Raw genomic sequence first — 26,293 nt, 5'->3', positions numbered from 1 at the left:
TTTTTCAAATTTTAAAATTTATTTTATCATTTAAATTGAAAAGACTACAAAATCAATGTAAAAAAGGACTAGTATAAAAAAAACAGGTCTTTTTTCATTGATTTGATAAATATAAAAAAAATGACTAGTATTTTCGAAAAGTACTAATACTGGAAAAAGGGGAAAGAGGGATGAAATGGTAAAATGTCAAAATCACACCCAAGGGGTAATATCTGCATTTTTCATTATTGTAAGATGTGTTGATTGATGAACTGATATCCATAGTTAATTTATTTTCTGTTGTCACGAGGTGACTTATATGTTTATTTATTTTCTGTTAACGCGAGGCATTGTTTAAATTTGTGTAAGAGTGCACCATATTATACTGTTATTTAATTTAGTCCGAGTGGGCACAGTTGCATGGTAGGAAACTAAATATATATTCTCAAGACTATGATGTTAATTTCTTATTTATTTTCAAAAAAAAAATGATATGTATATGTATCTATTTTGTGAACTATTAAAGAGTTTACGAATACGTGAAGGGATAGTCTGCCATATCATTCAGAGTGATACACTATCCTGAGATGTACAATGAGAACAACTAAACTCATACATGTTATGGGACGCGTATGAGAAAGACGTCACAACTAGAATTTAGATTTATTCCTTTCTATCTTTTTTAGTGAACATGTAAGGTAAAGATCGTGCATGAGTAAGGATGTATAATGGGAATCACATGCAAGCTGATAGGCGTAGATGAAGATGACTAGTCAGTGAATACTAACAGTCTAAACTAGTCGAACATCTTGACACGTCGTAAAAAGACATGTTTTATTTTGTTCATAATCAAACGGTAAACCTAAGCCAGATAAATGGTTACCCAAGTGTGTTAAGTTGCATCGATCGACCACAAAATCAAAAACTAACAGTAGAATTCCACATCGATGAAATATTGGAATACGATGTCCCGATCGAAAGCTATCTAGTAGTAGAATCCCAACTCTTTAATTTCACTACTCCACCAATGTGTATTATGTATCTGTTAGATTATTTTGAATTATTAAGCAAGACCAGATCTGCCAAGCAAGGCAGGCGAGGTCATAAGGTAACCAGAAGGCTGATACGTGCATGTCAATCCCGACAGAAATCTCTGCAATTTAGTACGATCAATCCTAAAGATCCTGATCAGGCAAACAACTCCGCAAAATCAGTAGATATCCAATGATTATAGCCTACAGAGGGGGAAACCCTATGAACAGCTAGGGAGGCATAAATAGCACAGGGAGCAGTATTGAGAGGGATCTTTTTGGAGGGATCAGAGGTCTATTTAGTATTGAAGATTATTCCTCTACTTCTCTAACTTGTGCGTTGGAGTGATTTTGGCAGGTACCACAATGCCGCGAGGAGGGAGATGCTAGGAACGACTTCGGATCAATGTGGTGGATGAACCGCCCTTTTTTAAAATGACACTTTTTCCCTTAACAAATGATTAATAATTTTCTGACTCCCCACGTAGCATACCTTCTGATGTGGTATGTGTTAGAACCAGAGATAAAATGCCTCGGGATACACAATTATAAATATTTATAGGGATGTGTATATGTGTATCCCAAGGCGAAAAATATATGGGTCTAACACATACCACGTTAGGAGAGTATTTTGAATATGCCACGTGAGAAAGTCAGATTATCACGACTCTTAACAAAAAATAGCAATTGAATCATCGTTTTGTAAAAGAGTCATGATGAATGCACACGATTTTAGTATGCAACTGACAAGGCAAGGGCACAGAACCATAGATCTTTTTCATCAAGATACAAAGGAAAAAAAGATGTTTGGTTATGTGCCTTTGCTGCGTATCCAAACCGCTTGCATTCATCATTATTTTTCTTTTAAAGTAGCAATAATCAATTTAAAAAAAAAAAAAAAAAAAACTGTCCATCCAGCAGTTTTCAATGCATCCTCCCAACGATCATTTTTTGAATAAAAAATGGCGGTTCAACCCCCACTTTTTCAATTCCAACTACTATGTTTCTTGAAAAACAGTGGTTGGACCGCTGCTTTTGCAAATTTTGAAGTTTTTGCATTTGCATGCATTGCTGGCTTGCTCATTGTTCTTTTATTTTCTATTATCTTCCTCTCTATTTTGTTTTAATGCTTTCTTAACTTTTATCTCATTGCTTATCCTTATTACTATTTTAATAATTTTAAAAAAAAAAACCAAAATCAAGCTTTTGAAATGACTCAAACAAATGTCATTTCAAAGATCTGACGTACGTTGGTGGAAATGCTCAAATCCACTACCATACAACCACCAATACAATTCAATATAAAATTATGAATTTACAAAAATTATCACACATAGGACGACTGCCAATCTGCTAACTTTTAAATTTTTACTTTAACCATCCTTTACAAAGCTTCACAAATCCTCTTATAGGCTCGATTACCAACACGATCCTAATCCACGAATTGCAAAACCGATTCCATGAGCAAATAATTATTGATAGGTTTGGTTTTTGTAGTCCAACAAATTTCTCAAACAATCACCAAGTATATGATTGAAAATCAAATTTGAGAAAATTATTTGGGTAGCTTAGAGAACAAAAATAATCAAATTTCTTCTTTTACTTATCTGAGAATTTTTTTAAGTCAAAAATCATTTTTATAGAAGAAAAATCGATGGGTAAAACTGTTACGACCAATCGATCAGTTTTTAGGTCACTTCGATTGATCGGATAGGATCAGTCAATCGATTTGGTGTATGTTTGAAACTGAATGTTTTCTTTTAAAACTTTCAACATTAATTTTTCTAATCACCTATTATGGTCAATTGGGTTTATAAGTCTCACTTGTCATCTTAATTCATAAAATCGAATAGTCTCAAAAATTCTTCATGTGCACAAGCTCTAACTTTTGACCTTGATCTTCATACCACAAGATGACTTTAGATTAAACTAGCGTTTTGGATACTAAGACAATGTTTAGGAAGAAGCCAATTTCCATCCAAGTACTCTTTTATCTTCCACATCTTTTGCACTACCAATTTCAAGCCAAAGAAATAAAGCCTCTTTCCCTAAAACACAATCAATCAAAGTGTTTTCCCATCTTACAATCTCCCCACCAACAACTTCATGTGGTATCATAATGACGCAGCATTTCTCCCCGAAGTCCCATGGGAAACCCCTCGAAGATTTTGCCATTCCCAAAGCAAGGAATGACACGAGAAAAGAAAAAAAAACCAAAGAAAAAGGGAAATAACCTACACACATGAAATGTAGAACCACTCTCAAACTCCTAATGGAGAGAATAGAGATTTTTCTAAAAGTTCCCCTTTGATAGGTCTTCTCACCTTTAAAAAAAACTCACAACAAATCACCAAAGCTTTTTACTATAAATCGCCCTTCTTTTCCGCCCTCGGAATTTTTGGTGTTGCTCTCAAGTAAGCCTGTTTTTAATGAGATCAGTAACTCGGTGCTTGCAGGAATTGAAGACAGGTCAATGGTATCCTCACCGAAAGACTTCATCAACTAATGAGCTAGATGACACCTACAACCCATTATAAGCTTAAGTTGTAATTTTTTTTGTGACACTTGAGCAAATGCAATCGGCAAGATCCCCCTGAGGTGAACAGAGACGAAAACAACAAAAGAGTTCACAACAAATTGTGAGCCAAATCTCAAGGTTGTCTTCTGATGGTGTTGGACATAAAAAGTCCAACATCATTAGGCACTAATCATTCTTGTGTCATTTGTATATCGAGCAGCTCGTCTTGTGTTGTTCTGCATTCCAAATAGTCACTCAATTCGTATTATGGAGAGAACAGCTTTTCCAGAAACCAAATACAACTTCAGAGAGCATAGATTTAACAACCATTTCTTATAATTGGTGAATTCAAAGCTAAATTATAGAACACAAACACTTCAGAAAGAATAAGTGAAGGTTTTCCTGCTTATCAAAAACAAAAACAAAAAAAGCAGAAGAAGGAAGGCTTTCTGATTACACTTAAATAAAGGCCAACACTTCTAAGAAGAATGAAGAATAAAATTTCACCTTAAATAGGTCAATACTAATGTAGTTTTCTCTCGAAGCTTTGAGAAGAGGATCCGAGTGCATATCCCTTATTGGGATTGAAGGCACCAGCTTTGATACCTCTGTTTCTTCTCTTCAGAGTTTCCAAAATTTGGTGCTATCTGTCACTTGCCATCATTGATTCAGATGGTAACTTTCCATAGCAATTATGTTGAGCCAATAATGACACATCTTTGGGAGACAACATCAGTGGCCCACTACTCAAGTAGTGGCGAGCAGCCCGTGCCTTCCTGAAAAAGACCACCGCAAGGCTAAATAGTTTAAGTTATTTGAAAGCTTTTGTGGAATGTAAGGATATTTAACAGATGTTCACCTGCGTGGCTGCTTTGTGTTATCAATGTTCTTTAATAGACGCGAAGCTTCTATCCTAGAAATCAGACTGAGAGAAGAAACATACTCATGGAATGCACCACCTTTCAATGCCAAGCACACTTTTGAAGGAACTATGTTCTGAATTGTATTATAAAGATGTTCTACTTCTCTGTATTGGAAACACAAAAGTCGCAAAAATTAGCACTAAAAAAATGTGAGATTCAACACAAACTGACATACAATAACATGCTAGCATTGCAAGTCCAAACAACCAAACAAATGTACATCTATACCCACACCCCCACACACATCTTACATGACTACCAAGTAGGGCTTTCAATGGATCATACTGATCCAATAAGGATCAGATCAGATCCGGGACTGATCTGATAAGTATAGGATCGGGTTCTTCTCTAATTGGATCCAGATCCAATCCATTAACAATCAGATTGGGTTCGGATCAGGCCAAACCTGATTCTATATACAAAATCTAAATAAACTTTCATATATCTCAATAAATATATAATATAATTTTTATACTTTCTGACATATTATCGGATCGGGGCATGGTTCATCCAGATCCGATCCAATAAGATATCGGGTCTGATCCTTACTGGAATCCAAAACATCGGTCCAAACCCAAAGTATCCGGAACGGATCAGATTTCAGGTCTGATCCAATCCATTGACAGCCCTATTACCAAGGTCATCAACTAAAAAATGCTTGTACCTTTTCAATGAAATGACATTTCTTGGTGGCCTATCCAAACTTTCTGTATAGGAATTCTGACTTTTGCTCATATCCTGTGTGACGAGATTCCCAAGTGCTGTTGTATTAGACGTGGAGGACAGAATCTCCCAGGCTAAATCCACCTTATTTCTGAACCCAGAACTTGAACCTGTTGAAGCACATTCCTTTGCAAAAAAGCAGAAACCATGTTGCACGGCTGTTGAAGACATTTCCAGTTGTTTGTGGTACCAACAGAATGCATCTGGTTCCACAGAAGGCACCATAGACAGTTCCAAAGTGTCCTGCAAATGGGTTTAGCATCATTTTAGTGCTTATGTTATTCATAGAGTCCAACTAGTCTTACTAACTTAGTAAGGTAAAAAGGCCTTACTAAGGCTCATCCACCGTCAAAACAAAACCTTGAGATTCATAACAAAATCTCAAGGTTTTCGGTGAATGGGCCTTAGTAAGGCCTTTTTTTTCCTAAGTCAGGAAAGTGTTCTTGTTATTCATATATATCTGTTCTTACTCCCTATTTGTACTCCTGCTTGTGGGACCCATATGGATAAAATTTTGGAGAATCCAGAAGACCTTCCTCACAAAATTTCGATCCACTCCGACATATTAAACCTTGTTAAAAGTTTACTAGAATTTAAAGATTATGAATTGTTCATTTAAAACATTAAGGCAGTTTTTCTTTGCTTTTTTTTGTAATTTTTTTAATACTCAGTAACATTAGAATGGGCTTATTATTTACAACAATGATAATCATGTAGAGAACAATACAATTATGATTGGATCATCAAAAATGTTACCATATTCGGCCCTACAAGCGGGAGTAAAAACACAGAGTAAGATTATGTTATATCTATATATAATCTGGTATTCATGAGTTCAAAATCTCTTACACTGATAAGAGGTTGGCAGCAACCAAGCATCAGGTCAGCTACAGAGATCAGATCAGTCATTCCTGACAAAAGTTTTACAATCTTAGAAGCATCTTTTTGTTCTGAGGTGACATGCAATTTTAGATCCGCATGACAGCCTCGCAGTTTTCTCCATGTTTCCTGCACTGAACCAGCTAACAATGGACCCTTGCAATTCTCCACAGCAACATAACCCATTTTAAAATCAGCACGGCTACACTCATCCATTCCTTGGTAATCTCTGATTACGGTTTCTGCATGTTCAATCTGAGAATCCCCAACTTCCTCATCTCTATGAGTCAATTCTGCATCTACATCACATGAACTTCCCAATATGGCATCTGAATTTTTATCTAACTCTTGTACATCTTTATCAAGATTGTTAATATCAGCAGTGGACAGCAATTCTGCTTCATCATTGATTTCAGTTTCAAGAACAAAAGATGATTCAGGCACACATGACACTGATTTGTATGTGTCACATATGTGTTGCTCACCTTCTGTTTCAGAACATTTATACGGATTTTGTTCCGATATTTTGGAACATTCATTGCAAGGGTCCTTGCACAAAATATCTGAATTCTCTGGTATCTTGTCATTGCAGAATTTGTCTCCAGAATGGGAAGACAATACTGTACATGGTCTTTGTCTGATGGTTCGCCGAGTGAATGCAATTGGGGGGCTTGATGAATTGGAGAATTGAGCAGTAATATCAAACTGAGCAGAAAATTCATTGTCATCATGAATGGAACAGTTCCTGCTTAGCATGGTTTCTTTTTTAGCCTCAATATCTATCTCCAAGGCATCGTGTGTTTCCCCAGAGCTGAGCTCTTCTTCCATCACTACCTCCAATAAGTCATTTTCTTTCACAGAAGACAATGTCCCGGTGATCTCTTTGTGCACTAGTTCTGCTAATTGACAGGGAAATCCCCAAGGAGTAACCTTTGGAAGTACCCAATGCTCAGCATCAAGATCGACTTGCTGTGGACCATGTGCAAACTGATGTTTCCTGTCTGGAACGTTGAAAAGGATATTAAAAATCTTTCTTTCTTGAAGAAATAATAACTTAGTAGAACAAGTAACTCAATACACTGGGGAATCATAATTGCAACCTTGGTTTAAAATATTGGAATGTATAGGTCGACACATATCGGTATCGGCCAAGATCGCTACGAAACATTGAATGTATCGAAATGTATCAATTTGTATCAAATGTATCAGCAGATACCATATCGGTTTTCTCATTAACCAAAACATTCAATCAAACCGAGATATCAAACCATGATTGCAACCAAATACTGTGTTCAAAAGCAAATCAATTAGCATAAAGAGATACCATCAACAAGCAGCTCAATCATAAACAAGTCCGAATTACAACAGCAATACATTATGTAACAAGGACACCATATTTTATATGACTTTGCAATGTTAGGCATTGTGTCACAACCAAGTTTTAGACACAACCGAAAACTTTATCAAGGTAAATTTTAATCTATTCAAACTCTTTGTTTCATCAGCTATAAATTAATTTATATCAGGTTATCTTATTACAAACTTTCCATACTGGTATGCCTTGCAAGTACGGAAGTTTCTAAAATATATCCCAACACATGGAATAAATTGTAGGGTTGTGCCACTATAGAGGTCAATGCACTTGAGACTTCATATTCTTAATGATAGCCATACAATGGCCTATGAGCAGTTTGTTCATTGAGCTCTTATGTCTTGTTCTAGTCATTTAAGTCTCATGTAAGGGCATACTTGTAATTGTGTTCTATATATACTAATACAATGAGTATGATGTCAGCACTGCACGATACATAAGTGGTTTTTTATTCACGAAGGAGAGCATCAGAAAGAGAGCATGTCATCATGCTTTCTTTAAGATTTTTTGAGAAAGACTTGATGGTTTTAAATCTATTTAGTGAATTTTAGGAAAATGAGCCAATTTGGAGTTTTTTTATGATCTCTAATATTTTGTAGGTTTTTTTAAGGCAAACGATATGGATAGGTCATCTTTATAATAGATATCTATTGGATGTGGTTTCAGATGATTTGGATGAGATTTGAAACAGGGGTGTCAATTTTAAAATCAATTTTTTTTGTAACCATGACCGAGAACTAGGGCTGGCAATGATCCGGTTTTTATATGATACCTGGTTCGATCTGATCTAAAAAAATCGGATTTGGATATGTAATTTGGTTTTTCGGATCGGATTTGGATTGATTTTGTGAGGTCTGGTTATCTTTCTCGGTTTCGGGTTTGCCTCAATCCAATCTGATAAAAACCCGATCCGATTTCTGATTAAAATATATAAGCAACCCTTTCATCAGATTTGTTTTAATCCAACAGTTAAAACATAAAGAATAATATAATTAATTGGTTACCACTTTTCTCTTGTCTTTTGTTTTCTCTTTCATTAATAATTTTTTTGTTAACATTTTTCCCCCCCAAAACCATCGTCCTCAACCTCACCCACAAATCCTCTTAAGGTACTCTCTCTCTCTCTCCCATCTTTTTGTTGGGGTTTCTTCTCACTTCAGGCTCCATTAATGGTGTATCGAAGTAAATATGAAGTGGAAGACTTCATTAATGGTGGCTCAAAGTAAATCTAAAGAAGAGGAAGACTCCATTAATGACAACTCCTATTCAGGTATGCTGGCTTCAACCATGTCCATTGACTTCAAGTAAGGTCAGATCTTGATCAACTAATCTTCTCAACCAAATCCAGATCTAGGGTTGTTGCCATCAACCACTTCTGTTGATTACTTCTCTCTGCTATTACTCTTATTTGTTCTTCCTTCTTCTTGGTTGGTGAAATTGGGGACTTTAAAACTAATTTGTGGATCTCTGAGGATAGGCATCTTTCATCTTGGTTGTTGTTCTTCTTGGTTGGTGAATTTGGGGATTCAATTAGGGTTTGTTTTCCTCTTTTTTTCTTTTTAATTGGATCTTTGAGAATATTCATCTCCTCTTTATTCTTCTTCTTGGTTGATGAAATTGGGATTCCATTAAGTTTTTTTTTTTTTTTTTTTTTCAAATTTAATCAAACCTTTGGATCTTTAATAATATTCATTGATTTGACGGATCGGATCGAAATCGGTTGAAAAGATTAGCAGATCGGATTTGGTTCAAAGATTTGTTGATTCGATCCAATCAGATATGGATAATAATGTAATGATTTCGGATCGCTAGCGGTCTGGCACTGATCCAGTACTGAACTGATCCCTTGCCAGCCCTACCTGGAACACATGTTTACCTTTGATGCATGTTTTTTTATGAGTTAAAATTCTATTGAAAGGAAACATGGAACGACAAGATCCCTATTTACAAGAACTTACCAAAAGAGGAAAAACAAAAAGAAAGACCCACTAGTCTGCCTCCAAAATACAAATATTCTCCCATTTTATAATGAAGTCTTCAAAAAAGATGCCCTTAAATTCCTTGAAGCCCTTTCCCCCCCCCCAAAAAAAGGCAAGCAGCCCAAGATAAATAACATGAGTTCCTCTGACTGTAATACTTTTCCTTCGAAAATGCATGAATTTCTCTCCTTCCACAACCCCCAAGAGATAGCAAAAGGAGTTTCCACAAGATCCGCTTCGACGTTCTGAAGGAGAAAACCCTAGTTCAACCAAGAACTAAAAAGCCCCTTGATGGTCCTTGGAAAGCAGCCCACTATACCAAAAAGGCCAAGGAAGTGATACCAAACATTATTGGAAATATTAGAATAGTTAGTTCTAGTTTGATTAATATTTATTTATTTTGCTTTATTTCTGTGTAAGGGCATTTATGTCTATTCTCTTATTATTGATTATAAATATATGCCAAGCTCTCATTATGAGACTTGACTTTTCTCTTCTAAAATTCTTCTTGGTATCAAAGCCATCTTCGTTTCCCCCTTCAAAATTTTTTTTCTCCCATTAATCTCACTACACTAACCGCGTTCACCTAGCAGTAACCTCATCGAAAGTTCCTCCCCTTCGGGGGCTCTTTTTTTATTTATTTTTTTCTTAATCGCATGTTGCGATAAAGATTTTTTTTTTTTAGCTCTTCACATGCTGCAATAGAGCTTTTTGCGCTGTGATATTTTTTGGGTAAACTCCGATCAGCCCTACAGTAACAATCTGCCTTGTGACAGCAACAGATTTTTTTTTGGTGAATCTTGATCATACCTACAGGTCCCTCACTAGTTTTTTGATCAGTTTTATGACCTAAACAAGCTTGCGATCTGGTTTTTTATGCCCTAGACAACCTGCGATCGGTTTTTCTGCCCTATACACACCCTACGATCATACCTACAGGTCCTAAACACCCTTGCGACACCTTCAGACAGAGGTTGGAGACCTGTGATCATACCTTCAGGATTTGAGAAGCCCTGCGATCAGATCAGATCAGATCTGGTTTTCCTGTCCTAAACACACCTGTGATTTGTTTTTATGCCCTAACCACACCCTACGATCATACCTACAGGTTCTTAAAAACCTTGCGACACCTTCAAACAAAGGTTGGAGCCCTGCGATCAGACCTACAGGCTTTGAGAAGTCCTTCGATCAGCCTATAAGCTCTTCACTGTCCTGCGATCAGGTCTACAGCAGCTCTAGGGCTGTACGAAGAAGTTTTTAGTGACTTACGACAACAGATAGGGTTTCGACAGCAACAAGAAGACATTATTTGGTGACTTTATTCGACAGCAACAACAAGAAATATTTTTCTTTGACCTTCAACAGCAACGGGGCTTCGACGGCAATCAGTTGTGGTTATCTGATCTTCGACAGTACTAATACGGGAGATCTCCCTTTAATCCAAAGTTCCTTCTTGCTCATAACGAGCAATGACTCAAGCGACTAAGGATTCTACCACGACTCTTGGGGCAAATTTCTCAGTCCAACGTATAACTAATGCTCCACTCGATGGTCGTAACTTTCAGTCCTGGTCCCGGTCTGTGCGACTTTATTTAGGTAGTAGAGGCAAGTCTGGTTGGTTGTCAGGCGTTATTCCTAAGCCACCCCTCACTGATCCGAAATTTGAACAATGAGAAATTGATAATTGCACCATTCTTGGGTGGTTATTTAATTCCATGGAGCAACGCATCTACACTATGTTCATGTATCATGAGACTGTCTCCTCTTTGTAGTCAGCACTCTCTCAAACATATCCAGTCTTTGTTTCTTCTTTAGATCAACTGGCCGATATGCTTACAAAATCTGTTGGACCTTCTGTCACTAACTCTCACCTTGCCAAGCTGGGTCTAGTTGATATATTTGCCAAAGCTTGAGGGAGAGTATTGGAAATATTATAATAGTTAGTTCTAATTTGATTAATATTTATTTATTTTGCTTTATTTCTGTGTAAGGGCATTTATGTCTATTCTCTTATTATTGATTATAAATATATGTCAAGCTCTCATTATGAGACTTGACTTTTCTCTTCTAAAATTCTTCTAACATGACGCTAAATAGGACAATGCATGAGAAGGTGATCTGCAGTCTCCCCATTTCAGTAGCAAACAAAGCAACAATTCAGAGTTTGGAAACCTCTTCTTATTATTTGATCCAAAGTGGTGAGTTTCCCCAATGTCGCTAGCCAAACAAACATTGAAACCTTGGAAGGAATGTTAGCTCCCTAGATGAAAGATGCTAGAATGAAAGGGGTTGAAACCGTAAGATTTGCTCCATACATTGAACTCACCGAGAAAACCCCATCTTTTGTTCCTTCCCAAATCCTTCGATCCTCCACCTCTGAGTCAAACGTAATTGCCTCCAAAATCTTGAAAAGCCTTCCCACACTACTAAGTTCCCAATCATTAAAATTCCGTCTGAAACCAAAATCCCACGCTCTATCCACACCACCCCTAAGAAGAAGGAGCTAATTGTTCTACCCTTTTTATTCAATATAGCATGTAAATCTGGGAATGACTCCTTTAAAGCAACCCCCCCACACCATCTATCCTCCCAAAAGCGAACCCTATTTCCCCTTCTCATCTTAAACTTCACCTTCTTTCTAAATAAAGGAAGTCTTTTAGAATACCCTTCCACACCCCCCCCCCCACCCTGTACCTCCTCTAATTTCATCACTTTCCCAACCAAAATCAAGCATGCCAAACCGCTACAATCACTTTGCTAACAATGCCGAATTCATGTCAGCTAAGCTTCTAAAGCCCACTGTTTTTGTGCATTTTGGATCTGTTGTACCCCTTCTGTGACAGTTTAATAGTGTGATAAAAGGACAAATCAGTTGTATAATCAATTTTTGGGTATCTGTGATGATGGATGACGGATGATTTCTGACAGCAGATTCCGTTGAGCTTCAAATCCCAAATTACCGGTTATGTTTAATGTCAAAACTGTTCTTATCTTTTTCTGGAGTCAAGTTTATTTATAGTTGAATTAGCATGAGCTTCAAAAATTATAATTATTTCCAAAAGGTTTATTTCATGAATTTGATTTACTTACTTCATGTATAATTCAAATCATGAATGTTTTTATTGATCTTAACTCAATCATATTTGATTGGTTACTAAGTTTCCAAGCTCACGCTATTTTGTTGTCTATTGTAGTAGAGGATAACAGCTACTGCAGAAAGCAGAATTCTGGAATGTCGAGAATATAGTCTTTAAGAGAACAAATGTGGATGTAGACTGTTTAAATGAGAATTGGTCTACAACATACACTTGTATACATTGAAGTTATATGATTAGATATATATGATCAGATAGTTGGATGCATATATATGATAGGTTTAATACAACAGGTAGATGCTTTATGAGCATAATTTTTTAAGGAAGACTCTGCATGAAGAGTGTGACCTTCTAACTCAGCACAATAAGATTACTCATGCCATATGAACAAAACAACTAGCAATGTCTGTAACCTGTGCTATTCCTCATTATCAGAAATTATTTGCACCATTAACAGCTCCCTCGAAATGTAAAAAGGGTACCAAATCTATAAAATGCATAGGACATGCATGGTTTAAATCTCATTTCGAGTTGGTTTTTTGGTATCTATCTATCTATCTACCTATCTATCTATATATATATATATAGGGTCCCGTTCAGCAACAAACATTTTGGCAAAACATTTTTCAAAGCATGGGTTAGAGGTTTTGGAATGGGCTGATTTTTTGTGAGGATGATCTCTACGGTGAGGAGATCATCCTCACCAAAAATCAGCTCATTCCAAAAGTTCTAGCCCCATGTTTACAAGTTGAAAAATCGTGGACCGTCCATTTTTGTAAACCATTTTTGATGGGTTAGAAGTTTTGGAATGGGCTGATTTTTGGTGGTGATGATGATCTCCTCACCGTAGAGATCATCCTCACCAAAAATCAGCCCATTCCAAAACCTCTAACCCATATTTTGAAAAATGTTTTGCCAAAATGTTTGTCAAAATGTTTGTTGCTGAACATTTCCCATATATATATATATATATATATATATATATATATATTATATATATATATATCTATATATATTATATATATATATATATATATGTCGAAATTTTAGGAAGTAGTTAGGATGTTTATTTTTTGAAATTAGTATTTCAAATTTTAAATCTTAGTTAGACAGTTTCCTCCTTTTTTGCTGTAATTAGTTGTTCCTTCTTTATAGCAAAATTAGTTCCAGAACTGGTACTATTATTTTGCTATAAATCTATGCATTAGTTCATTATTTTTTTCAAGCAGAATAATTATTTCTTCTTCTCAAAAGTTACATGGTATTGGAGCCTTGTGCTCTAGATCTGATTTTCCATGGCGAAGACAACAATGACCGGTGCAGCGAAAAACCCTACTGTCTCAACAGATTCCTCCGAGATCACCCAATCGACAACATCAACGTCATTTGGCGAATCTCTCTCCCAGATTTCTAACTTGCAACTCACAGTTCACAAACTCGATGGGAAAAATTATCTCGAATGGGCGCAATCTGTGAAATTGGCGATCGATGGAAGGGGTAAATTGGGACATCTGACAGGCGAAGTAACACAACCTGCAACGACTAACCCATACATGAAAAAATGACGATCTGAAAATTCTCTTGTCATTGCATGGCTCATCAATTCGATGGAGCCAGCAATTAGGAAGCCCTACTTGTTCTTACCGAAAGCCAAAGAAGTTTGGGAGGCCGTGGAGATTGTTATTCTGATTTGGAGAATTCATCACAGATTTTCAATTTGAAGACATGACTCTGGCAGTCAAAGCAAGGTGATCGTGAAATTACCATTTATTACAACGAAATGGTCACTTTATGGTAGGAATTGGATAAGTGTTACGATGATAATTGGGAAAATCCCAATAATTGTGCTCGTTACAAAAAGAGGGAAGAAAATGATCATGTGTATATGTTACTTGCTGGTCTAAATCACGGTTTGGATGAGGTCAGAGGAGAATTCTTGGCCGGAAACCTTCGCCCTCAATCCGTGAGGTGTTTTTTGAAGTTCGCCGTGAGGAGTCCCGACGAAGGATAATGCTGCGAAATCCAGAGCCGAGTTCAAACAATGAACTAGAGGGTTCAGCTCTCGTGTCAAGAGGATTGGATTCCGAAGGTGACAAAAGGAAAAAGCCGTGGTGCGAACACTGTAGAAATTCACGGTAAACCACTAAACTGAAAGAAGAAGAATAGTGGAGAAGGACGTGCATTCCAAGCTGCAACTGAGTATTCTCAAGAGCATCAAGTCAATTCGGAAATGGTCCCATTCACAAAGGAGCAATTAGAGCACCTATACAAACTATTTCAATCTCCAAAATCATCTGTAACTCCTTATTGTTCTTTAGCTTAGAAAGGTAACTCTTTTATTTCAACCTTCCATAGTGTCTTCCCAAATTCTGTAAATCCTTGGATCATCGATTCTAGAGCGACCGATCACATGACTGGTTGTTCAAAACTTTTTTCCTCTTATAGGTCTTTGTGCAGGCAATAAAAAGGTCAAAATTGCAGATGGTTCCCTTTCTGCCATAGCTGGAAACGGATCTGTTCAACTCTCTTCTTCCTTAATTCTTCATAGTGTTCTTCATGTTCCAAACCTTTCTTGTAATTTATTGTCTATTAGTAAAATCACCCTTGATCACAAATGTCGTGTTAATTTTTTTCCATCATTTTGTGAGTTTCAGGATTTGAGTTCGGGGAGAACGATCGGCAGTGCTAGGGAGTGTGCTGGATTCTACTTTTTTTAAGATGGACCCAACTCGAGTAGACTAAAACATTAGTACTTGTTTTAATTATGTTTCTAATTCCAGAGATAATGAAATAATGTTATGGCATTATAGATTAGGTCATCCAAGTTTTCAATATTTAAAATATTTTTTTCCGACTCTTTTCAGAAATAAAAGTCCCATCTTTTTTTGAATGTGAGATTTGTCAACTTGCTAAACACCGTTGTAATTCTTTTTCTCCTCAATCTTACAAAACGTCTAAACCATTTACAATTATCCATAGTGATATTTAGGGACCTTATCGGGTGTCTAAAAATTCTGGAAAAAGATGGTTTGTCACATTTATTGATGATCATACACGATTAACTTGGGTTTATTTAATAAGGGAAAAATCTGATGTAGAAGTGGTTTTTAAAATTTTTTACACCATGGTGCAAAATCAATTTCATGAAACAATTCAAATATTTAGGAGTGATAATGGCAAATAGTACTTTAATAAAGTTTTGGGGAATTTTTTCTTAGAAACAGGGATTGTTCATTAAAGCTCTTGCAATGATACTACTTAACAACACGGAGTCGCTGAAAGGAAAAACAAATACCTATTAGAAGTAGCTCGGGCATTGCTTTTCATAACTAAGGTACCTAAATATCTTTGGGGCGAGGCCATTCTCACTGCAACCTATCTTATAAACCGAATGCCTAGTAAGGTTTTAAACTTTGAAACTCCGTTGGATTTTTTCCATAGGTTTTATCCTAATAATAGGCTCTCATCAAATTTGCCTCTAAAGATATTTAGGTGCACTGTTTTTTATCACATTCATGATCATAACCGAGGAAAACTTGAACCCCGAACTAGAAAATGTGTTTTTGTTGGATATGCCTCTAATCAAAAGGGATACAAATGTTTTGACCCGGTTACTAAAAAATTGTTTGTCACTATGGATGTAACTTTTTTTGAACAAAATTTCTTTTTTTAATACCATCTTCAAGGGGGGAGAAAAAATGAAGATTCGGATGTATATTTCCAACTCGAAGATGTGTCGATTGATCATTCCCTTGCACCCATAGCCGAAGTTGACTAGTCTCCTGTACCCTTAGCTGAAGTTGAGAACCCAAACATTATTGTACCAGATTTTTGTGAATTAGGTTCTTTTAAATAATGAAAACACAGACCCATCTTTAATGCCATCACATGAAAGTTATGAATCTAATTAATCAAACATGGAGAAAACAAGTACCAAGAAAACAGGGATAATACCCTTTGATATTGTTTACTCGAATACAACTCAAGGAGAAGAGTCCGTTGATCTCCCACATCGCCATGAGTCCACAAATCCTCCAGGTAATGCTTTCTTTGAGCTTGCACAATCAGTCCCATCTACCTTAGGTACTAATCCTAGGTTTGAGTCTAGTGAGTCCATTGATTCCAATATTCCTATTGCTATCCGAAAAGGTGTAAGGTCATGTACCAAACATCCATGGTCCAACTATGTGCCATATGAAAATCTCTCACAAAATTTCCGTGCTTTTACCTCACAAATGTCTTGTATGGAGATTCCTAAAAATGTGCAGGATGCTCTAAAGGTTCCAGAGTGAAAGAAGGCTGTTTTTGAGGAGATGAAGGCTCTTTAGAAAAATCAGACATGGGAGATGGTAGACTTGCCTAGAGGAAAGACAATTGTGGGGTGTAAATGGGTGTTCACAGTTAAATACAGGTCAGATGGATCACTTGAAAGGTATAAAACTAGGTTGGTTGCTAAGGGATTTACTCAGACCTATGGCATTGACTACCTAAAAACCTTTGCACCTGTAGCAAAGTTAAATACTGTGAGAGTTCTCCTGTCACTTGCAGCAAATCTTGATTGGCCCCTGCAGCAATTAGATGTGAAAAATGCTTTCCTTAATGGAGACTTGGAGGAAGAGGTATATATGGATGCACCACCAGGCTTTGATAGGAAATTTAGTTTGAAGGTGTGCAGACTGAAGATATCCTTATATGGGTTAAAACAGTTACCAAAGGCCTGGTTTGAGAGGTTTTCTCAGTTTGTTAAAAGTCGAGGTACACTCATGAACAGGCTGATCACACCATGTTTGTAAGACACTCGCAAGATGGAAAGATAGCTGTGTTAATCGTTTATGTAAATAACATAATCCTCACTGGGGATGATTTGCTTGAGATGAACCGATTAAAGAAGTCTATTGTATCAGAGTTCGAGATCAAGGATTTGGGTCTTTACGATACTTTCTCGGGATGGAGCTAGCTTGGTCAAGGAAAGGAATTGTTGTTTCACAACAGAAGTGTTTTTGATCTACTTAAGGAGACCGGAATGAGTGATTGTAGACCAGCAGACACCCCAATTGATCCCAATCAGAAACTTGAAGATAACAAAGAAGGTGATCCTGTAGATACATCTCGATTTCAGAAATTGCTAGGGAAACTGATTTACTTATCACATACACAGCCAGATATTGCATTTTCTATGAGTCTAGTAAGTCAATTTATGCACTCATCCTATGAGAAACATCTTGAAGCAGTTTATCGAATCTTGAGATATTTGAAAGGTACACCAGGTAAAGGCTTACTCTTTCAGAAGATTACACAGCAAAGCATTGACGCCTATACTGATGCAGATTGGGCAGGTTCAATTACTGACAGGAGATCTACGTCAGGGTACTGCACATATGTATGGGGTAATTTAGTCATGCGGAGGAGTAAAAAACAAAACGTGGTTGCAAGAAACAGTGCTGACGCTGAATTTTGTGTTATGGCTCATGGGGTTTGTGAGATGTTATGGCTAAAGAGGGTACTAAAAGAGTTGAAGTTACCAATGAACATGCCAATGAAACTATATTGCGACAACAAGGCCACCATCAGTATTGCACAAAATCCAGTGTAACATGATCATACAAAGCATGTGGAGATTGATAGGCACTTTATAAAGGAGAAGATTGACAGTAGAGCTATTTGTATGCCGTTTGTTCCAACAATGCAACAAATAGTCGATATCCTTACTAAAGGATTGTTCAGACCTAACTTTGAACTTCTTGTTAGCAAGTTGGGCATTATTGATATCTATGCACCAACTTGAGGGTGGGTGTCAAAATTTTATGAAGTAGTTAGGATGTTTATTTTTTGAAATTAGTATTTCAAATTTTAAATCTTAGTTAGGTAATTTCTTCCTTTTTTGCTGTAATTAGTTGTTCTTTTTTATAGCAAAATTAGTTCTAGAACTGGTACTACTATTTTGCTATAGATCTATGTATTAGTTCATTATTTTTTTCAAGCAGAATAATTATTTCTTCTTCTCAAAAGTTACAATATATACAGAGAGAAATGACTGAAATTTTCGAATATTCCGGGTTTCATGGGTGTTTCGTCTCAGAAAGCTGAAAATTTTGAACCATGTAGATATGTACAGTGACTAAATCTTATTGTAAGTTTCCAGAGCATAAGATGCTGGGTTTTTACTGGATGACCCAGAGAAGCTCCATTCATAAAAGAATTTCCAAGCCTGTTACGCATTTCCAAAGAGAAATTAAAGAAGCAATCAATGTAATATATCTCATTCCACAAAAATATTGTGGTTGTCAAAGGCTCAAAGCAAATGATATATTAATATGATAGAGAAAAGCAGAGGCTAATCTAAGTGGTTTCACTGACAATAGAAATTAAAAACTGCATTTCAAGCATGTGAATTTCCAAAAGGGTTTCGTTAACATGTGCCTTACCGGCACATGTTAAGATTCATTAAATGCACCTGGGAAATAAGTATTTGAGGGTATTTTTGGGTTTAGGAAAAAAATTTGAGGGCATTTTTGGTAGGGAAATAACGTTTGGAGGTGTATTTAAACCATCTGAATGTGTGCCCTTAGGGCACATGTTAACAAAACCTGTTTCAAAAATAAGGATCCAGTCTTTCAAAGGTAAACTAGTACATGTATACCAGATCACTAACCTTTATGATTTCTTTTACCCTGGCACCAGAACTGGAGGAGCATAATGGTTTTTCGGATATCTCCTTGACAACTTTCAATAAATCGCTCGATTAAATGGGGCTGAATGTCAGCTGCTTCTGCAGCACAAATCTACAACAATGCAATTAACAGAAATGAATTCAAATGGATAGAGCTTTAAAACTGCATGAAAATGAAGCAAAAAAAAGAAAATGCATTGGAAATTCATACCATGCATGCATGGGAGAGAAGCTCCCCAAGCGATGGAACAGTGAAACACACCTCTAACCTATCCAACTGATCTGGTAGGGCAGGATCCATACCTAGAAATTATAACAATGATGAATAATGTCAACCAAATAAGAGAAATTCTACACTGATTGATACAATTGGCTTACTATTGCTCGTGAGTATCATGGGACGCTTTGCTGTTTCAGCAATTTGTTGTATAGTAGCAATAAAACCACGATCTGCATCAAAAACAGTATCGATGTCCTCAAAGAGAATCAGAGTCCTATCTAAACCTCGTCTGCAAGAACTTATCTTTTCCATCTCAACAACAGTGTCAGACCCTTGCTGTACAATGTTTGTCTCTTCCTTGCATGTTTCTGAAATCAGTTCGACTACCTCATCATCATCAATGTCTTGGGCCGAGGGACATTCCATGATATGCTTCCTCCGTGAAACCCCAGGAACCTCCAATGACCTAGAAAAATGGAATTTGAAAGTATTAGCACAGAAGAGATGAGCAAAATATTGCTTTGATTTCTAAGATATTCCTAATTCATTTTGGTCACATACACAATGATTAGATCTGAAACAAGAAGCAAATTCCAACAACCCATGACTCCTTAGAACAGGCATCATCTGCAGCCAATTCAACAAGATTTTTTTTTTTTTTTTTGGGTTAAAAACCGTTCAATGCAAGAAGATTTTCCATGAGATGTAAACCTGATGTCGGAATTACCAAGACAATAAACACAAAATCTAAACTAGGAAACAGCTAATAGCAGAAAATCAATGCTCTTAAAAGAAAATGGATGTGTACGCATAGAGGAATGTATTGTCACCTTATCTTGGAACACTAAAATATTAAGGGTATTTCAGCATTTTCCTGATAAATTCTTTTATTAGCTAGATGTAATTCACTCGTGTAGTGCTTACAGCTTTTATACAATTTGTCCCTTTTGAATATTAGTAATCTGTGGGTCTGTGTGTAGCCTATAGAAACTTTATCAACTGCAAGAAAGATATACATCATATAAATTCTTTTATACAATGCATTGGTAAGTCAATGCCTGCACTCATCTGCCAAATTGGGACGTTGTACATCAAATTTTGAGATACTCAAAGAGTACTTTATGCTGAGATCTCATCTATAGACTGAATAATCATCATTATATCATTAGCTATTCCAACACAAACTGGGCACGCACTTCATCTGATTGAAGGCCTACTAAAAAGCAATTGTACATTTGTTAGACATAATTTAATAACCTGCAAGAGTGAAAAATAAAAATAAAAATATGGCTGCTAGAGAAAATATTGAGGAGGAATCTAAGGCTATGGTGCACATTGCTTGTGTGTAGATGTGACCAGGAGCGAAGCCAGGATTTTCTTGTAGTGGGGGCAAACTATGGTTAGTTGTATAGTTGAAGAACTTGAAGATGAATGGTTTTAGGGAAATTCAGAGGTTTTTGGTCAGAAGTTGAAGAAAATGATATTTAGGTCATTTCCAATTAGTATATGAGAAGGCCCGGTCAAGAGCCAATGCCATCAACAAATAATTGAAAGAGGTGGGGGGGGGGGGGGGGGGGGGAGCAAAAGTTGGAGGGAGGTGAGGGTGTGGGGGCAAATGGGGAGAGAGGTGAGGGAGTGGGGACAAATGGGGCATGTAATTAGTTGAAAATATAGGGGTGTCTCAAAGTTCTGTAGCTCCACCCCTGGATGTGACTTACTGTTTTGATAGGCCAATGAAGATGCTATGTGATAATCAAACCATTACTTATATGGCCCAGCAATCCAATCTTTCATGAAAGGACGAAGCACATGAAGTAGACTATCACTTCATTGGAGATGTAGTAAGAAGATTTCTAATCCTCATGCAAGTCAGAAGACCAGTTATGTGATATTTGTATAAAGGCTCTTGCTTGTCATCAATTTCAGATGATGTACTCCAAGTTTTGCATGGGAGATTTTATGCTCTCTTTCTTTTTTCTTTCTCTTCTTTTTTGTTTACTGGTGTTGTTTGTGACAACCGTTATCATGGATCACCCATATTCTTGAATTATGATGCAAGTTTGTAAGTTTTTCTCTGTAAGAGTTTTATAGAAATGGTTACAATAAAGGTATCTGTTGTTGCAATGAAGGAGATGGTTAACAGACACGTCACTAATTCAACGAAGGTGTCAACTTGCTAACTTGGTTAAAATCTGTGAAGGTTCATAGCATGACTTGGGTTCGAACCTACCTTAACCTAATAATAACTAACTAGTAACCACCAACCCGCTTGCTTATCAGGAAGCCACACACACACAAAGAGAGAAGATGGTTAATGGACTTGGAAGAGGGGAAAAGTAGCAAAAAATCCTTTTAAGGGTCAAAATCCCCAGCACCAACCATCCTCCCAAAATCTGACCATGACCCCTCCTATCGTATAAAGAATGCCCTTAGAGAATTCAGAGTGAACCTTCATGATCCCTTTCCACACATAACAACCATAGGTTAGATGGGGCACCTACTATTCCAGCCTAGGTTTTGCTACCATATTTCAACTGTTAGGATATGTTCCTTTTCTGATATTCCATGTCTAAGACAAACGGAGCCCAGTATGGTTCTTCAAACATTTACCAGGTCTCTCCTTTTTTCTTTTTTTTTGATAAGTTAAAATTTTATTAAAAAAATGGGACCAGATGGCCCCGAAGTACAAACTTATCAAAAAGATGTGAGAGTCACTTAGGCTTCCTCTAAATTACTAGGTCTCTCCTTTTGAATATTCAAATGCATATCTAAGTCAACCAAGATGGGCAACCTAGAACCAAAAATACGAGGAACACATCTCTCACAAACAAACTCATGCATTTATTCATTCATGTGCATCATGTTGAATCTATTTTTTCAGCTTCTCAAATCCAGTTCTTGAGGCCTTATACCTGGATTAGACACAAACATATATGTCCTAATCATATTACCTCACTCCAAAGACATAGCCCAATCATAGAGGAAGTTTAAATAAGGGGCTAATTTTTCCTCTCTCTCAAAAATACATTTTAGGTTTTTTTTTTTTTTTTTTTTTTTTTTTTTGTATTTTAGAAACAGCACCCTATTAAATTGGTGATATTAGGTTTACCCCCTTTGACCGTAACTCAACGTTGCTTTTTCTTGATGATGTAAAAGTGAAATTTTGATTAAGTAATCGATCAAAAAAAATAAATTTAAGTATTTGAAGAGCATTTGGACAAAAATCAAAATTTCACTGTTAAATCATCAAGAAAAAGCAAAGTTGACTTATGATCAAGGAGGGTAAACCTAATCTTGCATTTTGCAAGGGGGCATAGCATTAAATTTCAACATTTTCCACAAAATATACCGAAATATTTCCATTTCCACAAGTTCCGACACGAAATTTAACCGACAGTTTCTTTTTGTATATATTTCGGTGGAAATCACTATTCATTTCGTGAAATATTTCAATGATAATGAATTTTGACCGAAATTATCTAATCTTAGGTATAAAAATGCAATATTTCGATGGAAATATTTCAATGAATAGTAAATTTCGACAGATGTATTCTTTTTTAAAAAAACTTATTTAAAAAGAACTTATAAATTACACATAGTATTTACTAATAAAAAATTGCATATAACATTCATCCGTTAATATAACTGAATTATGATTAAGTACGCATACAATCAACCATGTTTCAATTAGTTGGATACATTAGCAATTTATTCGTATACTTATTCAAAAAATAAGAGAAATATAATAATGCATGAATGCAATACTTAAGTACGCATACAATCAACCATGTTTCAATTAGTTGGATACATTAGCAATTTATTCGTATACTTATTCAAAAAATAAGAGAAATATAATAATGCATGAATGCAATACTTAATAGTTTCTTTATTTTAATGTCTTATTAAGTTGTATGTAGGTAATGCAACATTATTATTCTTATTTCAACTGTCAGCCTCCCAATACATTTGTGTATGTGTAACAAAATGTTGTTGATATTCAATTTCATGCTCCATATGGTAGTTTATTGTATTTTGATGACTTGGTGAGTGTGTTTTAATGCCTATTTTATCATTTCCTGTTCAATGAAAATTTCTTCAATATTTCAATCATTTCCACACTGATCGAAATATTTCCACGAAATGTTTCCATTTCCAGACTAACCGAAGTAGACAACAAAATTGAAAATACCCTAAATTTTACCCATATTAACCGAAGTAAACCTAATGTCACCAATTAAACTGGGGGCTATTTCTAAAATACCCTAAATTTTACCCATATTAACCTCCTCTAGGATCCTATGGAGTTCAGGGTTTTGCTCATCTTAGGAGACTTCCCTCACTCCCTTATGCATTGACTTCATAATTACTCTCATTTTTTATGGCAAAAATCCAATAGCACTTAAACATATATGTTAAATAAATAATTTGATTAGACATGCTAACATTAATTATGTTTTTCCCAAACTTATGGTACTGATAAAAAGAGAAATCTATCTAGCTGGAAATATAAGCATGTAAATAAACTCTCTGAGAGAAAAGCATGCTAAAAAAGGCACAGTTATAGGCAACTATTAGTTCAAGAAGAGCAACGTGAAAGGTTTAAAGGTGATTCTTTAGTGAAAGTTTGACTAACCATTTGTTTAACCCTAGTGATTCCATTGCTTCTCCAAATTTTTGCCTTACATGAGCTCCATTTCGCCAATCTGATGCGCTGACCTAGTAAAACAATGTATCAAATTATATATCTTTGACTTCAATCTGGTAAAAGTTTGTAAACATAGAATATCAATAGGATTTCTCACTGCAAACAGTTGAAGATCAAGACACAATGTTATATTCTATATCATATAGATCCTTCACTACAGTAGTGGTAGGAATCTAATTATTCTTTGCTAGGCATAGTGATTGGAATCTCACATTGCTTTCAATACCAATTTAGTGAAGGTTCAACCTCTTAGTATTACAAAATTAATATAATTCCTAAGGGTAGTTATTAAAGAGATCGAGTTTGATGACTTTTCAAACTTGCTAACTTTTGAGTTTGTTGCCTTTGGCTATTAACTCTGTGATCACATAACTATTACTTGAACAATTTATGAATTATACCATAAAGAACTAATTTTTCCAAAGAACAATGTACCCCTTCCAACTAATCATGTCTTTTCATTCTTTTCCGATTCACCGGATGAAAAAAAATGTGTTGTGGATGAAGTAAAATGGAGTGAAACTCATTTGGCAACTTGGAAGCGGTGAGATGTTTGCTGGGAAAAAAAATTCCAAAATATAATATGAACTATTATTTGATGGGTCATAAGTAATAACATGTAAAGTGAATTAGATACTATCAAATAACATCATACCTCGATTACTTGAAAGCCTTGCTCTTTTGCACAAGCATAGATAGCAGCAGATTTTCCACTCTGTGCAAAAGCAGCACACAATGATAAACCAATTGGTACAACCCAGAAATATTGAGTGAAAATAAGTTGTTGTTGCCAAGTTTATTGTATAAATATATAAATGAAAAGTATGCAAAATTACACAATTCCTTGACTTTGTGATGTTCTTCACTCTTTTATTGATGAAAAGTTATTGGCATAAAACATATAATCAAATAAAAACTTCTTAAAGACAAATGATGAAAAGAATTTGGACAGGAAAAAAAATATTCCTCATAAATGATGAGTATGAACAATTAATATGATTTAGAACTGGGGAGCATCCAAGTCCGATGCACCTCAACCATCTTAAAAAACGATAGTGAGCCATCAAAACAGTCTCTCATTTAAATAGTAAAAGAAATGGTTAAACGATAACAAGTGTCATTTAATAATGACACACAACATTCCATATTTGACACTAACTTCTGTGCAGGAGGAAAGACAGATTCTGGGCAGTTCATGTACATCATGAGAGAATAAGGAAACGAGTAAGTTTTTTTAAAAGAGGAGAAAATGGGGCTGTTTACTTTCAATAATAGTGGATTCATTACTTGATCAGTGAACCTCATAAATGTCATTGGTGAATCCAATTCTGATGGTAAACATTATAGATTGATGAATTAATTCCCCTTTTTTATTCACTAATTCTCTATCGTCTTGTTAGTTTTGTTAATTAATGTATGAACAACATTGTGTTTATTGATTTTGAGTACCTGAAACTGCATGTGAATTATAGTTCTGTTAAAACGAAATACACAACTAACAAAGATTCTCCAATCAATCAGAACTCATACCTATCAATCGGAATTAGTACCAATTGATCAGAGACACTAAAATCCAATAGTTACTATCTATATAAATTATTCTTTATATTGCTTTTTCCATGTATACATTTGTTAAAGGTTGTGAACTCCTTAATACTTGAGAGACCCATCAAAAAGATTTTGAAAGGATTGTTTGGGCAACCAACTTCCCTTCAATCTTCTTTGACCAAGGCCTACTGTTCCAATCAGCTGACAATACAGAACTTCAAAGTTCGACTTTTTTTCCCATACGAGCTTCACAATTCATAAAAGCCGTTGCAAATTGGATGACTACAGGGAGAGGTAAATTTCCATGTGTTGCCTCTTTATTTGCAATAGTAGGGCATGCTTATACATGAAAACTACTATTTTTCTACCCTAACAATAGTTTAAATGTGAAACCTACCAAAGTCTTCTAATATTGAGTCTATACAGTGTGATGCACATAGCAATAAATTCCATCTACTACATTATCTAAAAGTTGAAAAAGATATCCAGTCGTGTGTAAATGGGCCAATGCATCCACAGACCTTAAAACTATAATCTTAGTAGTATAATGAACTAAAAAGTTAATTAATGTCTGACCGCATTTATCCATAAATCCATCGATCATGAATGTGCCCATAGGTTTTTTGTGCCTCTCTATACTCGGTGAAAAAA

The 26,293-nt window shown here is 35.8% G+C and overlaps 1 protein-coding gene across 2 annotated transcripts in view; it reads right to left on the bottom strand.

Annotated features, from left to right (window-relative positions):
• Positions 1–3,842: 3,842 nt before the first annotated feature.
• LOC147409915 (P-loop containing nucleoside triphosphate hydrolases superfamily protein) overlaps positions 3,843–26,293 on the bottom strand; it is a 53,037-nt gene continuing 30,586 nt past the window's right edge. For both annotated transcript variants that reach the window (XM_086432081.1, XM_086432082.1), the window contains exons 10-18: positions 24,750–24,809; positions 24,023–24,105; positions 19,548–19,855; positions 19,381–19,472; positions 19,152–19,281; positions 6,024–7,054; positions 5,116–5,417; positions 4,388–4,555; positions 3,843–4,304 (exon numbers count right to left, since the gene is read on the bottom strand). In XM_086432081.1, the coding sequence (XP_086288207.1) occupies positions 4,172–4,304; positions 4,388–4,555; positions 5,116–5,417; positions 6,024–7,054; positions 19,152–19,281; positions 19,381–19,472; positions 19,548–19,855; positions 24,023–24,105; positions 24,750–24,809 (2,307 nt within the window). In that variant the 3' untranslated portion in view covers positions 3,843–4,171. The remainder of the gene's footprint in view (positions 4,305–4,387; positions 4,556–5,115; positions 5,418–6,023; positions 7,055–19,151; positions 19,282–19,380; positions 19,473–19,547; positions 19,856–24,022; positions 24,106–24,749; positions 24,810–26,293) is intronic.

This window comes from Akebia trifoliata, chromosome 2 (assembly GCF_017979445.1).
Source record: "Akebia trifoliata isolate Shusen 1 chromosome 2, ASM1797944v1, whole genome shotgun sequence".
NCBI classification, from domain to species: Eukaryota; Viridiplantae; Streptophyta; class Magnoliopsida; order Ranunculales; family Lardizabalaceae; genus Akebia; species Akebia trifoliata.
The sequence above is the reverse complement of the archived record's forward strand: the minus strand, read 5'-3'. Positions and strand labels throughout refer to the sequence as shown.